The 20594-nt window shown below is 42.5% G+C and overlaps 2 protein-coding genes across 3 annotated transcripts in view; one reads left to right on the top strand and one right to left on the bottom strand.

Annotated features, from left to right (window-relative positions):
- Nucleotides 1–791: 791 nt before the first annotated feature.
- Nucleotides 792–11679, top strand: LOC106560287 (proteoglycan 4). Of its 2 annotated transcripts, XM_014123035.2 has the most exons (14): nt 792–1014; nt 1122–1232; nt 1692–1808; nt 2026–2148; nt 4413–4487; nt 5233–5292; nt 5431–5628; nt 6341–7225; nt 8413–8499; nt 8841–8977; nt 9187–9343; nt 9706–9813; nt 10259–10387; nt 10996–11679. In XM_014123035.2, the coding sequence occupies exons 2-14, from the start codon at nt 1127–1129 to the stop codon at nt 11112–11114; spliced, it is 2301 nt and encodes a 766-aa protein (XP_013978510.2). In that variant the 5' UTR covers nt 792–1014; nt 1122–1126; the 3' UTR covers nt 11115–11679. The 2 variants fall into 2 exon arrangements, with proteins under 2 accessions (XP_013978510.2, XP_045543649.1); XM_045687693.1 differs by lacking the exon at nt 4413–4487.
- Nucleotides 11151–20594, bottom strand: part of LOC106560285 (nucleoprotein TPR) — a 38016-nt gene continuing 28572 nt past the window's right edge. The window contains 11 exon segments of the mRNA XM_045687692.1: nt 11151–11488; nt 11741–11824; nt 13349–13467; nt 13608–13764; nt 15876–15974; nt 16208–16314; nt 16411–16499; nt 16826–16891; nt 17023–17162; nt 17488–17581; nt 19569–19700. Coding sequence (XP_045543648.1) covers nt 11436–11488; nt 11741–11824; nt 13349–13467; nt 13608–13764; nt 15876–15974; nt 16208–16314; nt 16411–16499; nt 16826–16891; nt 17023–17162; nt 17488–17581; nt 19569–19700 — 1140 coding nt within the window. The 3' untranslated portion in view covers nt 11151–11435.

The following is a 20594-nucleotide window of genomic DNA, read 5'->3' on the forward strand; positions in this document are numbered from 1 at the left end:
TTGTTGGCTGAGTTTGATGTGATAAGTAACTTGGCTATGCTACTTAAACATTTTAGTGACCGGTCAGCATTGAATCAACATTTGCATTGAATCAGGTAGGACTAGGTTTTTAAGCATTAAGAATAACATTGATCCCATTTGTCATTATGACACATTGTTTTCTTGTCAATGGGGCATGGATATGGTCTGACAGACTTGCCCTGCCTTTCAAAGGCAGTCTCACAGTCAACTTCACTAAATCACACTTTTATTTATATGTGGCATGAGTAACAACCAGTGACCAGCCTGACCACACAGGCTAAACCACACCAATCATTCTTAGAATAAAAACAGTCTTCTGAGTAGAAGACTGGCGTGGTCCCACCAGTCTATTCGTTTCTACTAAAATATTATCATAATCATTGCATAATCACATAATCATGCAATATCCTAATCGAATGAAATAGGCTACATCTTCCTGAAAAATACTGGCAAAAGATATTTTGGATCGGAACACAAAATATTTATTCAAGCCTCCTTGGTTGAATTTTGAGATATTTCCAAGAACAGAATTTTATTGAATTCAGAAAAAGATAGAATAACCCTACCCATTTCAGATTGCCACCTTAGCCAATATTCATAGGAATGATCTGAAAAGACTAAATAAATAGCATAAGCCTATCTTGAGTTAATTTAATACCCTTTTGCTGAACTTCTTTTTGTAATCTTGTTTTGAAAGAAAAGGGTACACCAGTCTGTGTGATGTCATCTGACTGGCACAGTAAACACGTGCGTTGGAGCAGGTCCAACTCTTACTCAAAATGTGCGGGGAGAAATGTGCAGTCTAGGGTTCCCTCCCTTCACTGCGTAGGAGTCTAGTCTGCGAATCACTTGTGGGTTTTAGTTGGACTGGATTCTCCAATTAACGGGAATCCCTGTCAGAGAAGAAACCGGCAGCCTGTCTCTCTCTCAGACCTTATAAAAGCAGACAGTGCAGGACTCAGCAGGATCTGGACGGAGGGTCACTCTTTCAAGGTACAGTGAGACCTTTCACTCTCAAATCATTGTGTATAGGCTATATGATTTATAATGGAATATAAATTAATTGAGTTGGATGTTCTTTCTTCTCTTCTTTCTGTCAGTCTGAATGCTATTGCTCAGGTTGAAACAGAGGACACCTGTGAAGATGACTCCATCAGGTCTTTCTGCTCTTCTTCTGCTGGCTTGTGCTCTCCCATTCAATTCTGCTCAGTGTGAGTATTTCTAATCACTGCATATGTAAATTGCTTTGATTCAGTTTTCTGATATGTGGTGTTTCTGGGTTTTATTCTAAATGGTTCTAACCTCCGTTAGAGATAAGGATGCATGTTGTCACTATGTAAATTACCATGAGCGTACTGAATTGCTTTCTGTAAAAGTATAACAGACTGTATATGCTGTAAATACACTGATTTCTATTTACTCATTCACAAATGATTAACTAGGAGGGGAAAATAGTTTATTCTGGCTCTGTAATGTATGATTCCACCATTATCTTGTCAGTGTGATAAGTGACAAGTCCATGTGACAAGGCCTTATTGTTGGAATGATATTGATACTGTTGTCATAGCTGGTGACTTGTGACTGTCTTTTTATGGAGATATATCCACGACTGTGTGCTAGACTACTGAATGACACAAAATATTCTTTATGTTGTTGACCTTTCTGTATAGCAAGCTGTAGTGGGAGATGTGGAGGAGAATATTACAGGGGTTACATGTGCCAGTGTGATTATGACTGTCATACTCACGAGGAGTGCTGTAAGGACTATGAATCCCAGTGCACCACCAGTAAGGACTTTTCTTATCTATTTATTTGTGGTATCCGAGTGACATTACATTATGATAAACAAGATGTGGATCATAATAACCCATGAGAATGCTTGACATGTTTTTAGATGATATAGACACACATGGGTGTACAGGTATTATGCATGGGTTATAACATAACTAGGAGGGGACTGGTGTGATAATGGATGTACTGTATGTCTGACTGTCTGTGTACCAGGTGACTCGTGTAAAGGGCGGTGTGGCGAATCCTTTAAGAGAGGCAGGCAGTGTGACTGTGATCCGGACTGCGCTCGCTACAGCAAGTGCTGCCCAGATTACAAGAGCCAGTGTGGTATTGAAGGTTAGTAAAATGTCAAACACACCTAGCATGGTCTTCTGAAGTAAAATTCTACACTGAAACCATGGATGTTTTTTTTGCAGGTACGGTACCTTCAGAAAGTATTCATACCCCTTGACTTATTCCACATTTTGTTGCGTTACAGCCTGAATTCAAAATGGATTCAATAAATGTATTTTCTCACCCATCTACAAACAATAACCCACAATGACAAAGTGAAAACATGTTTTTAGAAATGTTTGCTAATTTATTGAAATAGAAATACAGAAATCTCTCATTTACATAAGTATTCACACCCGAGTCAATACTTTGTAGAAGCACCTTTGGCAGTGATTACATCTGTGAGTCTCTGGGTAAGCTTTCCACACCTGGATTGTGCAACATTTGCCCATAATTTTTTTCAAAATTCTTCAAGCTCTATCAAATTGGTTGTTGATCATTGCTAGACCTCAATTTTTCAGGTCTTGCCCTCAATTTTCAAGTAGATTTAAGTCAAACTGTAACTCGGCCACTCAGGAACAGTCACTGTCTTCTTGGTAAGTGTACAGTAGATTTGGCCTTGTGGTTTAGGTTATTGTCCTGCTGAAAGGGGAATTCATCTCCCAGTGTCTGGTGGAAAGTAGACTGAATCAGGTTTTCCTGTAGAAATTTGCCTGTGCTTAGCTCTATTCCGTTTCTTTTTTTATCCTGAAAAACTCCCCAGTCCTGAACTATTACAAGCATACCCATAACATGATGCAGCCACCACTATGCTTGAAAATATGAAGAGTGGTACTCAGTAATGTGTTGAATTGGATTTGCCTGAAACATAACACGTGGTATTCAGAACAAAAAGTGAATTGCTTTGCCACATTGTTTGCAGTATAACTTTAGTGCCTTGTTGAAAATAGGATGCATGTTTTGGAATATTTGTATTCTGTTCAGGCTTCCTTCTTTTCACTCTGTCGATTAGGTTAGTATTGTGGAGTACCTACAATGTTGTTGATCCATCCTTAGTTTTCTCCTATCACAGACATTCAACTCTGTAACTGTTTTAAAGTCACCATTGGCCTCATGGTGAAATCCCTGAGTGGTTTCCTTCCTCTCCGGCAACTGAGTTAGGAAGGACACCTGTATCTTTATAGTGACTGGGTGTAGTAATACACCATCCAAAGTGTAATTAATAACTTGACATTGCTCAAAGGGATATTCAATATCTGCTTTTTTAAACGTTTACTAATCTACCAATAGGTGTCGTCCTTTGTGAGGCACTGGAAAACCTCCCTGGTCTTTGGGGTTGAATCTGTGTTTGAAATTCACTGTTCCACTGAGGGACCTTACATATAATTGAATGTGTGGGGTACAGATATGAGGTAGTCATTAAAAAAAATCATTTTAAATGCTATTAATGTGACTTGTTAAGCACATTTTTACCACTGAACTTATTTAGGCTTGCCATAACAAAGGGGTTGAATACTTATTGACGGAAGACATTTCATTCATTTGTATTTTTTATTCATTTGTAAAAATAATTCTACTTTGAATTATGGGGTATTTTGTGTAGACCAGTCACAAAAAAAATCTCAATTGAATCTATTTTAAATTCAGGCTGTAACACAACAAAATGTGGAAAAAGTCAAGGGTTACGCATACTTTCTGTAGACACTAACATTTCTGTATAGCATCCACAGGTAAAGATAGAATATTATTTAATGTATGAAATATTATGTATAATATGAAATAACGTTGTATAAGTTATAGTATGACTTACAATGAAAAAGTGGTTAGAGTTAGTTGATTTAAAGATAGGCATGTTGGCACTATGCATGTAAATATGCATGTAAATGTTAAACTCGTGCAGTAGCCTGCGTCAGTTCATTATTTTCTCTTTTAATAATTACTACAGACCCCCCCAAAAAAACAGGCAGCACAACACCACTGAAGACTAGCTCATGTAATAACGTAAATGATGAAAAACCAAAAGGTATAGCTTTTATTTAAAGATATGAATAATGCCAGCATGCCTATCAATATCGTTATGCATGTTAAAATGCAGAAGCCTGTCTATTCATCTTAACTATTTTCTGTTTTAGTATTTACCACTAGACACAAAACCAGCCAGTACAACACCGGAGACTAGCTCATGCAATAACGTAATTGATAACAAACCAAAAGGTATATTTCATAAAGAAATAATTATGATAAGTAATAGATTTTAGAGAGATATTATAGGAAAGTTGGTTGCTTTTGGATACTCTGACTCATTTAGTACTTGGTTGACACACCAGAGCCAGAGCCTCCCCAGATCCAACCAAATGAGGAGCCAGAGATGACTCCCAATCCACAGGAAGAACTAAATGAAGGTCAGTATCTTCAGAGCAACCTTACTGAGGAGATGAACAACCAACACTTCAGCCCTAAATAAGAATGAAAATCGAATTGTCACAATTATTCACTCAGCCTAACATCATCCAATGACAAAGTCAAAACATTCCCTGTAATAAGAGAGTAGTATTGTCTAATGAAAAACACAGATCTTTTGAACTTTTCCTGACCAGTCAAAAATGGTAGTGTGATTCCAAGATGTTTTGAATTGGCTGCCTGTCCTACTGCGACATTCTCTCTAGCTGTGACTTGAGCCGGAGCCCGGAGGCCATGTCTCCTCAGAGGTGGCCAGGAGCTCTGTGTCCGTGCCAGCCCCAACGGCCAAGAGAAACATGGAGAAATAATGTCATTATGAGTGGGCTGTGTGGAGGAGGGCAACAGGCACAGTCTCAATCAAAAAGAGAAGTGAGGAATGGAGAGATGAGGCCAGGATGGATGAGGAGATGGGAGTGTTATATGTGGGTTGCAACCCAAAGGTCGATTCGGGACAAAACAGGGTGTTTTTGGATTGATACACTCTGGCCAGCCCACTACAGACCCGTTGGCACTGTAGAAGTGTATTCCAGCCTGGAATGTCATCAGTGTCTGTGGTTTGATTCAAGACATGCCAGGATGAACTAGAAAAATCGGAAAATATCAGAGAGACAGAGTTGTGTAATTACACATGCCACCTATAACTCAGTTATGTTAATAAACAATTAAATTCATTTTCAAATTTGGCAGATGACCAGTTCATGCCATTGGTCACTCCAGAACCAGAACTCCAGGATGAACAGGGAGATGGTGAGAAAAACTTTTTTCCCTTTCAATGTTTCTCAACATAGGCTAAATAAAAAGTGAATTTGTAGCTATGCTGAATTGCTAGTTGGAAGATGTGTGAATGTGAATTTTACATTCATTTGCCCTTACTCCCTTCCACAGATGTAAAGGGTGAGACCTGGCCAGATCTCCCTGTTCCCTCTCCTGAGCAAGAGGCCATTTTAGAGGGGGACTACACAGCCTTCCCTGAGGAATTGGATCCGGAGGCAACACCAGGCCAAGAGGGGACCCCACCAGCAGAGGCCAACCTCAACTCCTACCTTGCCGAACCAGCCAAGGAGGTTCCCACGGAGACAGCAGGTAAGGGATTCAATTAAATGTAATCTTTATTGTCCCAGTACGGCAATTCATTGTGCAGTCAGGACAGGAGTTTACAAAATACATATATACTGTTAGGTTCTTGTTTTTCAGAGTAAATAACTCAAACACTAGAGAAGCTTAACCAAGTTTAATTCTGCCAAAGGGTCTTTACAGCTGTAATTCAGACAGCCAAACAAACATTTCTCACCATCACAGGTATATATATCCCACTTAAGACACTCCTCCTTCTCTCCAATCCTTACATCGTATGGTTCCACAGGAAGAGGGTAACAGGATACTAAACCCTTAAACCCCTTCAGGGGATCTGACCTACCACCTGACCTCAACCCCTCCTTCGCCTAGTCCACAGATGTCCATCTGCCTCCCCTATATCAATCCTTTGATCTCCTCCCGTCCACCCAGCACAATCCACAGCCACTCTGTCTTTCTACAGATCTTACTCCTTAATATACTATGCGTCTGATCTATCATGTCTTTAATATCTCAACGTCCAACATTTCGAATCCAACAATACACACCACAGCATCTGGGCACAGTGTGGGAGATGATAGCTGAGCCATATCACACATATCACTATTTCACTGTTCCTGGAAATTGCATTTGACAAGGTGTTTCACAATCTACTTTGAGTCATTTGGAGTCAAATCAAATCTGACACAGACATCAAATCTCATGTTTTTCTAACTCCCAGACTCCAGTGTTCCTGAGGGACAGCCTGATTCCAGCAGCAGCCCGTCTGCATTAAACACAACTCCCCATGAATCCTCCTCTGAGCCCACCCCTGCCTCCCCCCAGCTCTCCGACCAGGTCTTCCCGAGCTCAGAGCCCCAGCCTGGGCCTACTCCTGCAGAGGACACCCTTGAACTCCTATCTGAAGGACAGAGTGAATTGGACCCTGAGGGTCAGGAGGCAGAATCTGAGAACACACTGCCAAAGGACTCTGAACCCACACCCTCAAACCTAGAGAATGCTGCCACCACACCAGCCTCCGACCCAGTCTCTACCAGCCCCACACAGGGTACACCCTCAGGCCCAGAGGATCCTGAGGCTACCCCTGCATCTCTAGACAGCACCACCCCCTCCACCAAGCCTGACCAGACACCCAGTGCCCCTAAAGGAGCTACCCCAAGCTCAGAGCAGGACAGCTCCAAGGAGAATGCCCCAACAACCACCCCTTCAGACCCACAGGATCCCAATGCGGCCTCTGAGGCACCAGCATCTGAGAGTGGTCCCGAGGCTAAACCTGGCAGAGGAGACACCCCAGATAGTTTTGATGCCAACAGTGTCCCCCAGACTGGAGATCTGGCAATGCCTCCCACCTCAGATCCTCAGGCCACACCCACAGACCCAACGGGACATGAAGAGGAAGGAGACGAGGCCGCACCAGAGGAGACCACTACCGACCCCATGAAGCTCACTCTCGTCCCCACCATCAAACCCACCCCCAACAAAACCACGGAGAAACCCAAGCCCAGCAAACCCACAGGGAAACCCAAGCCCAGACCTACACGGCCCAGCACCCTCACTGATATCAACCAAGATCTGGGCACAGACAACCCCAGGGACTATCAAGCAGGTAAGCTTAACCATGTTGGACCTTACTTTAATACTATTGCAAAGAAACGGTCAAAGTGGTAGAGCACCTATTACTGGGCAATGGTAGTAACCAGCCTTATTACTGGGCAATGGTAGAGTCACCAGCCTCATTACTGGGCAATGGTAGAGTCACCAGCCTCATTACTGGGCAATGGTAGAGTCACCAGCCTCATTACTGGGCAATGGTAGAGTCACCAGCCTCATTACTGGGCAATGGTAGAGTCACCAGCCTCATTACTGGGCAATGGTAGAGTCACCAGCCTCATTACTGGGCAATGGTAGAGTCACCAGCCTCATTACTGGGCAATGGTAGAGTCACCAGCCTCATTACTGGGCAATGGTAGAGTTACCAGCCTCATTACTGGGCAATGGTAGAGTTACCAGCCTTATTACTGTGCAATGGTAGAGTTACCAGCCTCATTACTGTACAATGGTAGAGTTACCAGCCTTATTACTGTACAATGGTAGAGTTACCAGCCTTATTACTGTACAATGGTAGAGTTACCAGCCTTATTACTAGGTAGATTTGCCAGCCTATCCTTTCCTTAATGTGTAGCATTGGATTTTATTACTTCTCTTGGATGAAAAGAGCTTCCTCCTGCCAAGTGTAGCTGCACTATATTAACTGGTGACAGTCAAAGGTGACAGTTTTCCCATAGCCTAACAAGACAGTCCAGCACTTTGTGGTTTGGAAAAAAGTACTCAGCTCCTTCACAGAGCAAAACAGAAAGGTCACATTAAAGCAGCAATTAGCAGTTGAAACAATAAAGCGTTCTCATGCTACTGTTTAAGTAAAAAGCTGAGGGATGGGCCTGGAGAAATATAGACTATGGATACAAGGACTGACCAACCCTGATATCAAAAATATTTTTTTTAACCATGTTGAGGCTATATAGTGTTTGTTTACATTTACTTTGTTTACAAACATTGGAGTAAAACAAGCTTATATTTTGGGTTCTGATAGAGTACCAACAGCTGAACTAAGCTCATGAACTGTTATATTCTTCAGGAATCAATGGGTACATGTCATTCATTTATAAGTCAAAAAAATTGCTTTAGCAACTGCCGATTGCCCATTTTAGCCAATTAATACTTGGGCAGACACTTCAAATGGTCCTGGTTCACTTGTTTTTCTTATTAGTCCTCGTGTGGTTCCTTTTTTTCCAGATGAACACAATGACACCAACATCTGCAGTGGTCGTCCCGTCGGCGCGGTGACTACGCTGAGGAACGGGACCGTGGTGGTTTTCAGAGGTCAGTGCCAGACCATAACACTTGGTCTAGATACTGTAATTATATACGTCTATGTACCAGACACACCAGATGTTGGGTTTGCATTCCCAGAAATGTTTCACGTTAATTTACAAGGGTAAAGATGGTTAGCTACAGTAAGACAACCCCTGTATTATAGACTAGAAGATAGATACTAGAGGGTAGGTCATCATTGTAAATAATTTGTTCTTAAGCTGTCTTGCCTAGTTAAATAAAGGTTAAATAAAAAAATAAACAAATAGATTGAGGATGAAAAGTAATTGAGGACTCGATGCAGATGGACATACCATAATACCAGTGTTGCTTCCACTGTCCTCCTTTAGGACACTATTTCTGGGTGTTGGACAGTAACAGGGTGCCTGGACCTGCCCGTGGGATCACAGACGTGTGGGGTGTCCCTTCTCCCATCGACACAGTCGTCACCCGCTGCAACTGCCAGGGCAAGACATACTTCTTCAAGGTACAACACCTATGTAACATTAAAACATAAGATACCCAAAGCAAATGGGAGAATTTCCATTTTGTCATACCCTTCACTTCAAGTCAGTAATATCTGTTCAATAGGCCTAGAATGTGACTCTCCCAAACATAGTGTTATAATACCTACTTTTATACTACATTAAGTGGAGTTGATAGAAACAATTTTGTTCTGTCTTCTCCCCACCATAGGGTTCTAACTACTGGAGGTTCGAGAATGGCATGATGGAGCCCGGCTACCCCAAGCTGATCAGGGTGGGCTTCGATGGGCTGCAAGGACAGATCACGGCTGCCCTGTCTGTGCCTGAGTACCGCAAGAGGAGAGAGTCCGTCTACTTCTTCAAGAGAGGTGACTGACTGCTGTACACTACTTACCCAGTGGAGGCTGCTGAGGGGATGACGGCTTATAGTAATGTCTGGAACGGAGCGAATGAAATGGCATCAAACATGTATTTGATACCATTCCACTCCAGCCATTATGAGCCCGTCCTCCCCAATTAAGGTGACACCAACCTCCTGTGACTTACACCATAATGTGACAATATTAACTCTGATATAAATACATGACAATATATTTTATTGCTAAAGCCAGTAATAGATTTACTCATAGGTTTCGGCTGTCTCTGGTAAAGCACAACAAACAAGCATGCCCATGTCATCCGTAGAATCCTGAGCTACCACATCTGATATCTTTATGATTGTCTGTTCCAGGAGGCTTGGTGCAGAAGTATTCCTACCAGTCTGGCACCAGCCCTACATGCGGCAGGAAGGTCCACTACTCTGTTTATACCGTACGCAACCGTGTTGCCAGGCAAGCAGGTAATGAGCTGCCCAACTTGACATTTCAGTCGTTTCACTGAACATTTTATCAGACAGGCAGGCAGTGGTGAGAACCTGGAAAACCAATCACGGACAGGTTTTATTTGATCTGAGATGCATTTAGTTCTCTATAAAGACTCAGAGATGCGGCTCGGAAGGAGGGTAAGAGAAAGAGGAAACGAGGTTCACCGAACGGAAACAGGTTATTCAGAGAAAACAATCACAATAGTCAGGTTGTGTGGGTGCAGAATCAGATTGTAGTGGAATGTCGCAACAATGTTTTATTAGAAGTGAACTGACAGATTGCAACATGACAAATTTAAGAACTACATCATTTCCTCAAACTGGAATTTGTACTCCAAGACACCTAGACAACTGTTCCAGTTCAAATATCACACTCCTCAATGACATTTGTCATTCTCTAAACTGAACGGTCTCTCCTCAGTGCCTCTGCTGGGACAGGAGATTAACATCCGTCAGACCTGGAGAGGCTTCCCGTCCACCGTGACCTCCGCCGTGTCCATCCCCACCCACAGGAAACCAGAGGGATACAACTACTACCTCTTCTCACGCTGTAAGTATTTAGTCAAGATACTATTTTTATTAACAAAATCAGAGCCTGTAGCCTGTCATTGATGAAAAACCCTCCAAAAAAACTGGTTTGGTGGAAAACCCTGCACTTGTCGGTCTGCTGTAATAATCCAGTCCTAGACCTTACACAACGTAATGTCGGACACGTCTGTGTCTGGGCGGGATGGGTCAGAGAGAGGAGGGTGGAGTAGATGGGTCTGCTGGCACGGCTTGGTACTGTCCTTGGAGTTTGAGTCGACAGCAGCCCTTACTTACTCCATAAGGAGGAAGGTGTTTGTCTGTCAACTCATTGTCATTAAGATACACTAAACTGAGGCTCAAGGTCTGCTGTGGCCAATTAAGAGGCCTCCCACAGGTCGTTTTTCTGACAAAACATGGTTCATTGTTGGTGGTTCTGTCAGTATCATATTGCTACACAAACTTGAAAATCACTTCATATATGTCCAAGAATTAACATTTTCCTTTGCCAGGTTTATATTTTGCATGGTTCAAGTCAAAACAAGGAAACTCTGCAAATGACTACCAGTCCAGAGACCTCAAGTGAGCCCATATTTTCCTCACATTAACCCACCCTCTTCCCGTGTCTTTCAGCCAAATACTACAACGTCAATATGGGAGATGAGCGACCGTTCATAGCTACTCCCCCGGTGAGCGCCGCTCCCCAGAAGAACTCCGCCAAAGACTTTTTCAACTGTCCAAAGGAAGTTTGAGGAGAAACAGCAGGGACATTCAAAAACAGATGCAGATTCACTAATGGATCTCAAACTTTATTAGCATCATTATTCATAAAACCAACACCACAACATTTTAGCAAGGACTCCACGTAACAAATCTTTAAAAAAAAATATTCATCATAACAATGAAATGATCAGTGATCATCATAACTACAGCTGATTCTAAAGCACGATACATAATTTAGATTTATGGTAACCGCGGGTGTTCTCTTTGGAACCATGGTGACCAGTCTTGTAGCGGGAATGATGTCTTGTGGAGATGGAAATTATGTTGGGGCAGGAGCTCTGATCGGTTGTTTATCGGGCAAATCTCCTCCCAGTCCCAGTTACACCCCGTGATGGCAACGTCCCTGGTTCCCATCAAACGAGACACATTGATATGAGACAAAGGTCCGCTTTACCAATGTAAAAACAAATCATTCTGATTCTGTACAGCGCCTGTATAATGTATAATGCAAATACGATGCTAATGTAACAAATCATTTTAGATTAAACGTTTCTCTTCTGTATTTTTTGACTATTAAAATCGATTTAACATCAACAATGAATCTCGACTTGGTTGTATTAAGAGCTGTGTACAGTATAAATGTCTGTTCTCTCACCTCTCCTCATGCGGTTCTCTGTCCAGCGTTGGAGCTGCCGGCTGTGTCCTGGTCTAGAGGGTTTGGGCTGAGTCTTACTAGTGTCTAAGGCAGAGAGACAAAGGGAGCAGTTATACACGGCTCATTCTAACACTGGGTGCTACTACAGCCAAAACTGAGAAAGCAATATGGCCTACTAGTCAGAGACAATGGACCATTTAATTAAACATTCCAAGGAGGTCAGAGCCAAGCTCCTATAAAACCAGTATTAATACTCAAATTTGAGCGGAATCTCACTACTAGAATGTAGACAAAACACAATTCCAACAACCAGTATGAATGGAGGTGTATTGGTAAGGGTATAGAGTTGGCCTCTTGGCTAGGGTAGGGCACGCTGAGGTATTGAGGGTTAGCTAGTAGATAAGGGGTCCATAGGTTAGAGTACTGCAGACCTGTCAACCCTGCCCAACTTTTTAGAGTACCAGACGCGCACGGCAAATTGGAGATTCAACTTGCGCACTGTTTGAGCCTGATCGCAATTATAGAAATGTACCAAATCAAGTCTATAAAAAGGATGGAATAATTTCTGACAGCATTCCATTTATACATGGTAAAAGTCACTAACAAGATGTAATTAGAAAGAACACAAAGGGCCTTTATTCTTGGAGATTACATGTACAGTGTAGAATGAAGATAATTATCTATAAGGTTTTTCTTAGCACATGCCCCCAAGTTTAGTCTCTATAGTAGAGGAATGCTTGTCACCTCTCAAACAGGGCCAATCACTAAGGCCAGCTCACAAGTATTGACTTTTTAGACACGGTTCCTAATCAACACTGAAAGCTAAATCATTTTGAAAGAAAAATGATTGCATCGACACAGACCGCAAACTGGCTACACAAAGCTTAAGTAGGCTACCACAAAGGGAATCTGAACTCTGTTCAGTAGGCTACCACAAAGGGAATCTGAACGCTGTTCAGTAGGCTACCACAAAGGGAATCTGAACGCTGTTCGCTAGAAGAGTCCTCTGTTTCAGCCTATTGCATTTCTTTGCAGCGCATACATAATTTCAGATTTTCAAAATTGATAAAATATCAACTCTAGGGCAAAGGCATTTTAGAAGCATTGCCTCTATAGCAAATAGCGGACACTCGTCCATTTTTCATTGCGCAGTGTTCTAAACTCCCGACTCCATTTAAGGACAAGATGTTAAGATGTATTTTTTTATATTCTTTTGTAATGATTTTTGTGACGTGGATCATAATTACATTTAATCAGGTTGCATGATCCTCGTAATTTTACGTGGAAAATACAACTAACGGGACGCCGAATTAAACGTATATCACACTCGCACAAATGCGACCAGTTATTTTTCGTATTTGCATTTAATTTCTTTCACTAGCAAACGCGAGTAAACTGCTGGCACTTCAGATTTACTCAGTGGATTTATTTTTGATTCAAATGTATATAAAAGTAAAAAAAATAAAAAATAAAAACAGGCCCTATTAATTTCTGCTTACTTTTAACTCGGATCTCGTACCTGCATACATGGACAGAGAATTGCGTAGTTGGTACGCAAAATGTGTGCATGTTGGCGGGTCTGGTACTGTAGAGAGTTGGGGTCAGTACCTGCAGAGCTGGAGGAGAGTTCTTGGCTGGTAGAAGGCAGGCCGCAGTCGTCTGAGACCTGGGCAGCTTCCTCCATCTCCCCCGTCCGAGAAATTACAGGTTCCAGAGACACCTCCACACTGGACACGTACACAACACACACAGGTCATTCAGTATGGAGGATCACACTATTATTACTGTTGGGGTTCAAGTTCAGTCAGCTATACAATTTGAAGCTTTACTTTTGATACATTTCATAGAGTAAACAAGGTGGTCTCACAGGTCTCCCCCAGGCGCCATGAAGACATCATCCCTCTCGTCCCCAGGACTTGGTCCTTCAGCCACCACCAAGCCTGGGGTTGAGGTGGTTACCATGGGAACAGACTGAGAGGCGTGTGCCGTGCCCTCAGATGGCGGGACCTCTGCAAATATGGACACTGGAGGGAGGGGGAGAGAATTAGCAGACGCTTATCCAGAGTTTATGTTGAGATGTGTGTTACTTGAACACTGTGAAACATTTATTTGGGCTGCAATCTGAGGGGCAGTTAACTCTAATGAACTTATCCTCTTCAGCAGAGGTAACTCTGGGCCTTCATTTCCTGTGGCGGTCCTCGTGAATGCCAGTTTCATCATAACGCTTGATGATTTTTGCGACTGCACTTTAAGAAAAGCATCCCGGAGTTGCCTCTTCACTGTTGAAGTTGAGACTAGCATTTTGCGTGTACTATTTAACGAAGCTGCCAGTTCAGGACTTGTGAGGCGTCTGTTTCTCAAACTAGACACTAATGTACTTGTCCTCTTGCTCAGTTGTGCACCGGGCCTCCCACTCCCCTTTCTATTCTGGTTAGAGCCAGTTTGCGCTGTTCTGTGAAGGGAGTAGTACACAGCGTTGTACGAGCTCTTCAGTTTCTTTGCAATTTCTCGCATGGAATAGCCTTCATTTCTCAGAACAAGAACAGACTGACGAGTAGCATTAGAAAGTGCTTTGTTTCTGGCCATTTTGAGCCTGTAATCGAACCCACAAATGCTGATGCTCCAGATACTCAACTAGTCTAAAGAAGCCGTGTTTTATTGCTTCTTTAAATCAGCACAACCGTTTTCAGATGTGCTAACATAATTGCAAAAGGGTTTTCTAATGATCAATGAGCAAATCCAAGTTATTCATTTTAAAAGGCTAACACAACATGCTATTGGAACACAGGAGTGATGGTTGCTGATAATGGGCCTCTGTAAACCTATGTAGATATTCCATAAAGATTCTGCAGTTTCCAGCTACAATCGTCATTTATAACATTAACAATTTCTACACTGTATTTCTGATAAATTTTATGTTATTTTAAAATGGACAAAAAAAAGGACATTTCTAAGTGACCCCAAACTTTTGAACAGTAGTGTATATATATTCATAAGCGCAACGTGACCACAAGAGACAGGTTGGAATGTGACAAACACTTGACAAATCAACTTTTTTTTCTTCTAAATTAGTGCAGTTTGAATTTGTTGATTAAATACAGGACATTGTAAACAATGACGGAAGAATTGTGTCATACAACCACTTAATCCAGTTGTAGGAGATGTACTGTATGCTCAATACAAAATAACCAACTCATTGCAGCTCTGCCACAAAAATGGAAAAGGAAATTACTTAAGAGAAGGAAATGAATGAGTTTGTCATCCACCAATAAAATAAAAATCATAAATGGCTTACAATTACTAATATAAACCGTAAAATGTATCAGTTTCACTAACAGTCAAGAGGGTTGACAACTATGCCGCATAAAATTCAAGACAGTTGGGAACAGACTTCCGATGTCCCAATACCGTCGGGTTTATGAACTGATATACAATTGATGAATCCATTCGTTCTTTTCAATTAAAGCTATTATCTAAAATTCTCACTACAAAAACAATGCTCAGTATATGGGGTATTCAACTGTCAGACCGGTGCAGACTGCCATGCGGAAACAGAGTCAACAGAGCATCTCTTTTGGTACTGTCCATCGGTGGCTTGTTTTTGTAGTCAGGTCCAGGAATGCTTATTATGACATAATATCTGGGTGTGGTTGGACCTGCAAACTGTATTGCTGGGGGACTTTAAGGACCAGTCAGTCAGTCAGTCAGTCAACAGGAAACATTGTGCACTTGGGTCATTTTTATTTTTTTTTAAACCGGGGTGGGGGGGCAATTTCAGCAGAAATGTTGCAGATGGGGAGGATCAAGTCCCTATAGTGACACCATTGGAGAATGGAGGGATGCATTGCAAGAGGAAATGGTAGAATTATGATTTATTGGGAAACATGGGTTTATCTGTGGCTATCTGAAGGGCGGAATAAAGACATTTACACAGTATATTTGTCAATGTACGAGGTCCTCCAATCATGGGTGAGGGTCGGGATTATTGCATGTTCTGCTTTTCGTTATTTATGTTCTGTTAAAATACAATAAAAAAAATAAATCAGGACATGGCTGTTTGGTTGAAGGGCAAAAATGCAGTACTGTCCCACACAATCCAGGGACATGTGGTCACCCTAGTGTGTGTGTACTGTACCTGGGGAAGCCACCTGCAGGGGTGTGGTGGGAACGCTGAGGCCCCCAGACCCATCCTCATGACCAGGCAGGAACAGAGGACTATCATACATCCCAAGACCTACAACATACACACACACACTTGACTTCACCAAAGAGAGATGGACATGGCAAAAGTAAGATCTCTCCTAATCAAATGTCTCTAAAAAGGAATGAGAAAAACAGTGAGAGGAGCATATAACTAACATGTTGATCTCAGTGGTGTGTATGAGGACAGAGAGAGTGGGGGTGTCTCAATGGTAGGGTATGGAGAAATAGAAAAGGGATGAGGTGTGCCTGTGTACAGTCCAGTACCTCCTTGTGATGCCAGATGTCCCAGGTCAGAGTGGGAGGTGGTCTGGGGCATCAGGTCCTCTGGGGTGCCGAACCTGAACCGGGGTACACCAGCCACCTGGGGAGAACTGGACCATAGAGAGCGAGAAGAGGTTAGAAGTACTATGGGGTTCCTATGGGGACTTTACTAGTGGTGTTTAGCTGCTGATGTGCGTGTTTCTCACTGGATAGCTTCTGCAAAGCTGTCAGAGCGGTGTGGCGCCACCAGAGTAGGAGTACTGGGAACCATCCTGTCATCGTCAAAGAAGTGCTGCTGTAGGAAGGCAGAGGGAGGAAAGAATATTATACTAGAGCCTGACCGATATAGCGCTAAAAGGCCAACATCGGCCGATAATAAAATATCATCCGGGATCTATATTATACAAAACACTGACAACAGAACACATGAGTTGCAGTTTAAAAGGGATAGCGCAAAATGTTCTACTTAACCAGATAAACTCATGTATACCATTTTATATGTCTAAGGGGCAGTTTAAAGGAAGTTTTCACGAGCCATTGCTAACTAGTGTTAGTGCAATGCCTGGAAGTCTATGTGCTACCTGTTCCCATATTGCGACTTACTCCAATATTGTGACTTACTCCGCCGCTGGCCATCCCAGGGGTGAGCTGAGGGACTCTGCCTACCGACTGGCGACGCATGGGGCGCTGTAAGGCACACACACAGAACTCGGTACTACACAGATGTAACCATACCACAAAAACAGCAATACAATTGTCTTACGCACAGACACACACAGTGTAACTGGCTATATTGAGTCATAAGCACAAACCTGTACCTGAGCGGGGGGTCCCCGTTCCTGGGTGATGTTGAGGCGGGGGGGCAGCGGGTGGGGTGCTCTCCGTGGAGACTGGTGCATTCTGGGAGCAGAGCTGGTTGGGTCACTTGAGAAGGCTTCCATACTGCTGCTGCCCTCGACTGACAGAACATGAGTCGACACTGTGGTTTAGTTTGACATTGTTCCTACGTCAAAATCACAACACAAACGTAATCTCTCCAGACAGACAGACACAGTTCGCGTCACCTTTCCTTGTTACATCATTGTCTGTTGAACTAACAGATACACCAATAATATTGTGAAATAGGCTCATGTATCAGTTTCCGACATGTTGAATCTACTGGCTTGGTTAATCTACCAACAGAGTGACTAAAATGTATCTTTCAATCCAGACAGACACCAACATAAAAGTGGCAGATGTCTGACTGTGGAGACAAGTGTGTGACATAGTTTCCATCGTCTTACAGCTCTGTGTCTGGGAGTCAGCCGGGCGCTGGGTAGAGTCAGATGCTCCTAGACTCTCCTCCGTCTCCGTGCCTGGGTCCGTCCCATCAGGACCCTGGGAGGGAGGGAGACACACAGTGGGAGAGAGAGAAGACGAGGAAAGGAGATAGTGCGTGGGGAAACATCCTGTAATATCTACTGCCCTGCAGTGTTGTGGTAAGCCGCACATGCTGATCATGATTAATTTCCCTTGTACAGGCATTCCCTTAGAGGTCTTGTAACTTTACAGCTAGCTAGACGAAGAGGGTGTGCCCCGCTTTCTTCTGCACCCGCACCCTGACCACAAAGCCCCCACCCACCCTTCTCCCCTGCCAACCCTCCAGGACGACCTTCAGTTCCCACACATACCGTCACTCTAGATCACAACACAGACATGAGGTAGCAGAGTGTAGCAAGAGCACTGGTGAGGCACCAATTCCTCACACAGAAAAACGTGCACACAACTTTGGTTACAACATTGCCTGGCTGTAACATCCGAGAGACGTGACAGTTGGAAAGAATTAGGGAGTGGGTGCAAGACAGGAAATGAGAGAGAGTGGAATTACAAAACACATGCTGGAAATGACATCGTTAAGTTTGTAACCGCGTGTGTATGTGTGTGTGGATCTTACCTGTCGTGTCTTTGGGGGTACCATTAAACTGAAGCTATGTTTATCAATTAGCTCCCTGTAATTATTATCACGCGATTAAACTGATTAATCGTTTAATTGTAATTAACTAGGAGATAGGGGCACCAAGGAGAATATTCAGATTACAAAGCTATAATTTTCCTAATATAACTTTCCTGTACTATAATATTCTATTCTATTATAGTATAGGCCGATTATCTTCTGGTTTAAATGGTGTATTTTACCTTTAGTCCAGTCTCATTCCAAACGTCATAAATTGTTGTATCTGCACAAACCCAGCCTTTACTAAAATCATCCATACATCAATTGTCTTAAAATCATTTATTTACTACACTAAGTAATTAACAGAAAACATACAAACAGTAATTATCGTCACAAAGGATTGGTATAGTAATGTGCGCTGATGGCTAACAGGCATGGCTGGTCTGTTAGACAATGGGTCATAAACGGTCAGCTGAGAAGGTACACAGAGTTCATTAATATTAACAATTGAAGGCTCGCTCATTCGGGAACAATTGCAATCAATATATATTTACGCTCGTGTCGTCGTTCTTTGTTGAAGAGTCGTTCTGTTGGAGAGTTCTTTCTGTGTTCTCTCTCTCTCTCTCTCGGTTAGAATGGATCTTTCAGAGCGACATTCATTAATGTCGTCATAGAATGGTTGTTTCGTTGGTCTTCGCGTTCAATGATATAATTTACTTAGCTGCAGACTAATAATTAATATCAAAGACTTGTTCTTATTCTGTCGGTATCAATAGTCTAAAAGTTAACCACGTGGTATAGTTCACTTTCAGTAGAGTACTTGGATGGTCAAACCTATTGGCCATGGAGTCGAGGCCTGGTCTGAAGAAATGTAAATCAGGGGGTGTTTTATAGTGCCCATAGAACAGGCTTGTCAAATGACGCCTGGTCCTGTATGGGTCCCTGGGGGCGTGCCTATGACTGAGTTAGAATTGTATTTCTGTAACCAAATCTATCACATTACATCAGTACATCGCATCTCAATGTATTATAAAAGCTTTATCCTTATTAATACATTCCATACAACCATTATGATGCAAGTCTCAAGCTGAGTCTATTATATAAACAGTTTTATGGTAATATGGCTATATTGTCTCTTCTGAGTATCACAAAATTGTACCAAGCGGATCAGTTCGTAGCTGGATTCTTCACCAATCTTCCATACCTTCTCCAGAACACAAAATGTCGCTTGGCTCTCCAATTCTATGAGTTGGAAGAATTTCCTGTATCTCTCTATGGGCCATGTGGCCAGAGACTCTACTGGAATTTTAGAGTTTTTACAACCCTTTACACACAGGGACTGGGTGGGTGGAAGGTAGGTTGGGAAATGGTACAAAGGGGAGGGGGTCAACTGTCCTCCCTGTACAAAAAGAGGCCAACGTCATGACATACCTCTGTGTCGTCGCCTTCATATGCCTCATTGCCATCTCCGCTCCCTTCATTGCTCTCCTCTCCTTCATCCCCCATCCCTCCATCATCTTCATCCTCCTCCTCGTCGTCCTCCTCCTCCTCTTCATCATAGTCCTAAAGAGAGGATGTAAAAGGTCTCACTCAACAGTCAGTTGAATTTAACATTTGATATGCAGCCCATACTCACATTTTCATCCCTTCAAATAGAGTTCCACAGATTTCTAAGTGCCATATACTCTCAGATCGTTTTAGGCAAGATTTTTGCTAGGATTTGAGGGAGTTCAATTGACCATTCGCTAAGCCCCGCCGTCAAATGTTGGGCAACCAATCACAGCGCTTCAATAGATAGCAAACACCTCAGGCAAGCTCACATTTGAAATGCATGAAAGCCATTGAGGGCATAACAAAAACGGAGTTTTCATCCAAAAACAAATTGTTTAAATGGCTAAATAATTTAACAGTACACCAGGGGTACTTGCTACTGTGATTCCAGAAATGCAGAGCCTGTTGGAGTATTTTTAGAATACAAAATTATACTTCTGTTACATTGTTTGCTAGCTCAGCTGGTTAAGTACCCTTCACTCTATTGACCACTCAACATTGCTAACGCTAGCTAGATTAGTAGCCAGTTAATATAACTAGGTTTTTTTCTAAATGCATGTTAGCTAGCTAAGTTATCCATGCTATGAATAGAAATCTCATCTGCTGTCGACATCTGGATACGATTTGAGAGTGCTAGATAGCAACTGACTGCATGCTGACAGTGCATTCAGAGCCATCCAGTGGCTAGCAACACAACCTTCATTTTACCAGGTTCCTGTGAAGCAATTGTAATGACAATCCACCACGACATACCCGAGAGTCTCCTGATTAGCAAGGGGTAGTCAGTTTAATTTCATTGTGTATTAAAAAAATACACTATGAGATCATTGTGAGGGGATTTCGCAAGTGGTTAGAAGGGGGAATTGGGCTTCTCGTGAAAATGTTGTAACAGTAACCAAGGCTTAG

The sequence above is a fragment of the Salmo salar genome, chromosome ssa10 (assembly GCF_905237065.1).
Source record: "Salmo salar chromosome ssa10, Ssal_v3.1, whole genome shotgun sequence".
Classification (NCBI taxonomy): Eukaryota; Metazoa; Chordata; class Actinopteri; order Salmoniformes; family Salmonidae; genus Salmo; species Salmo salar.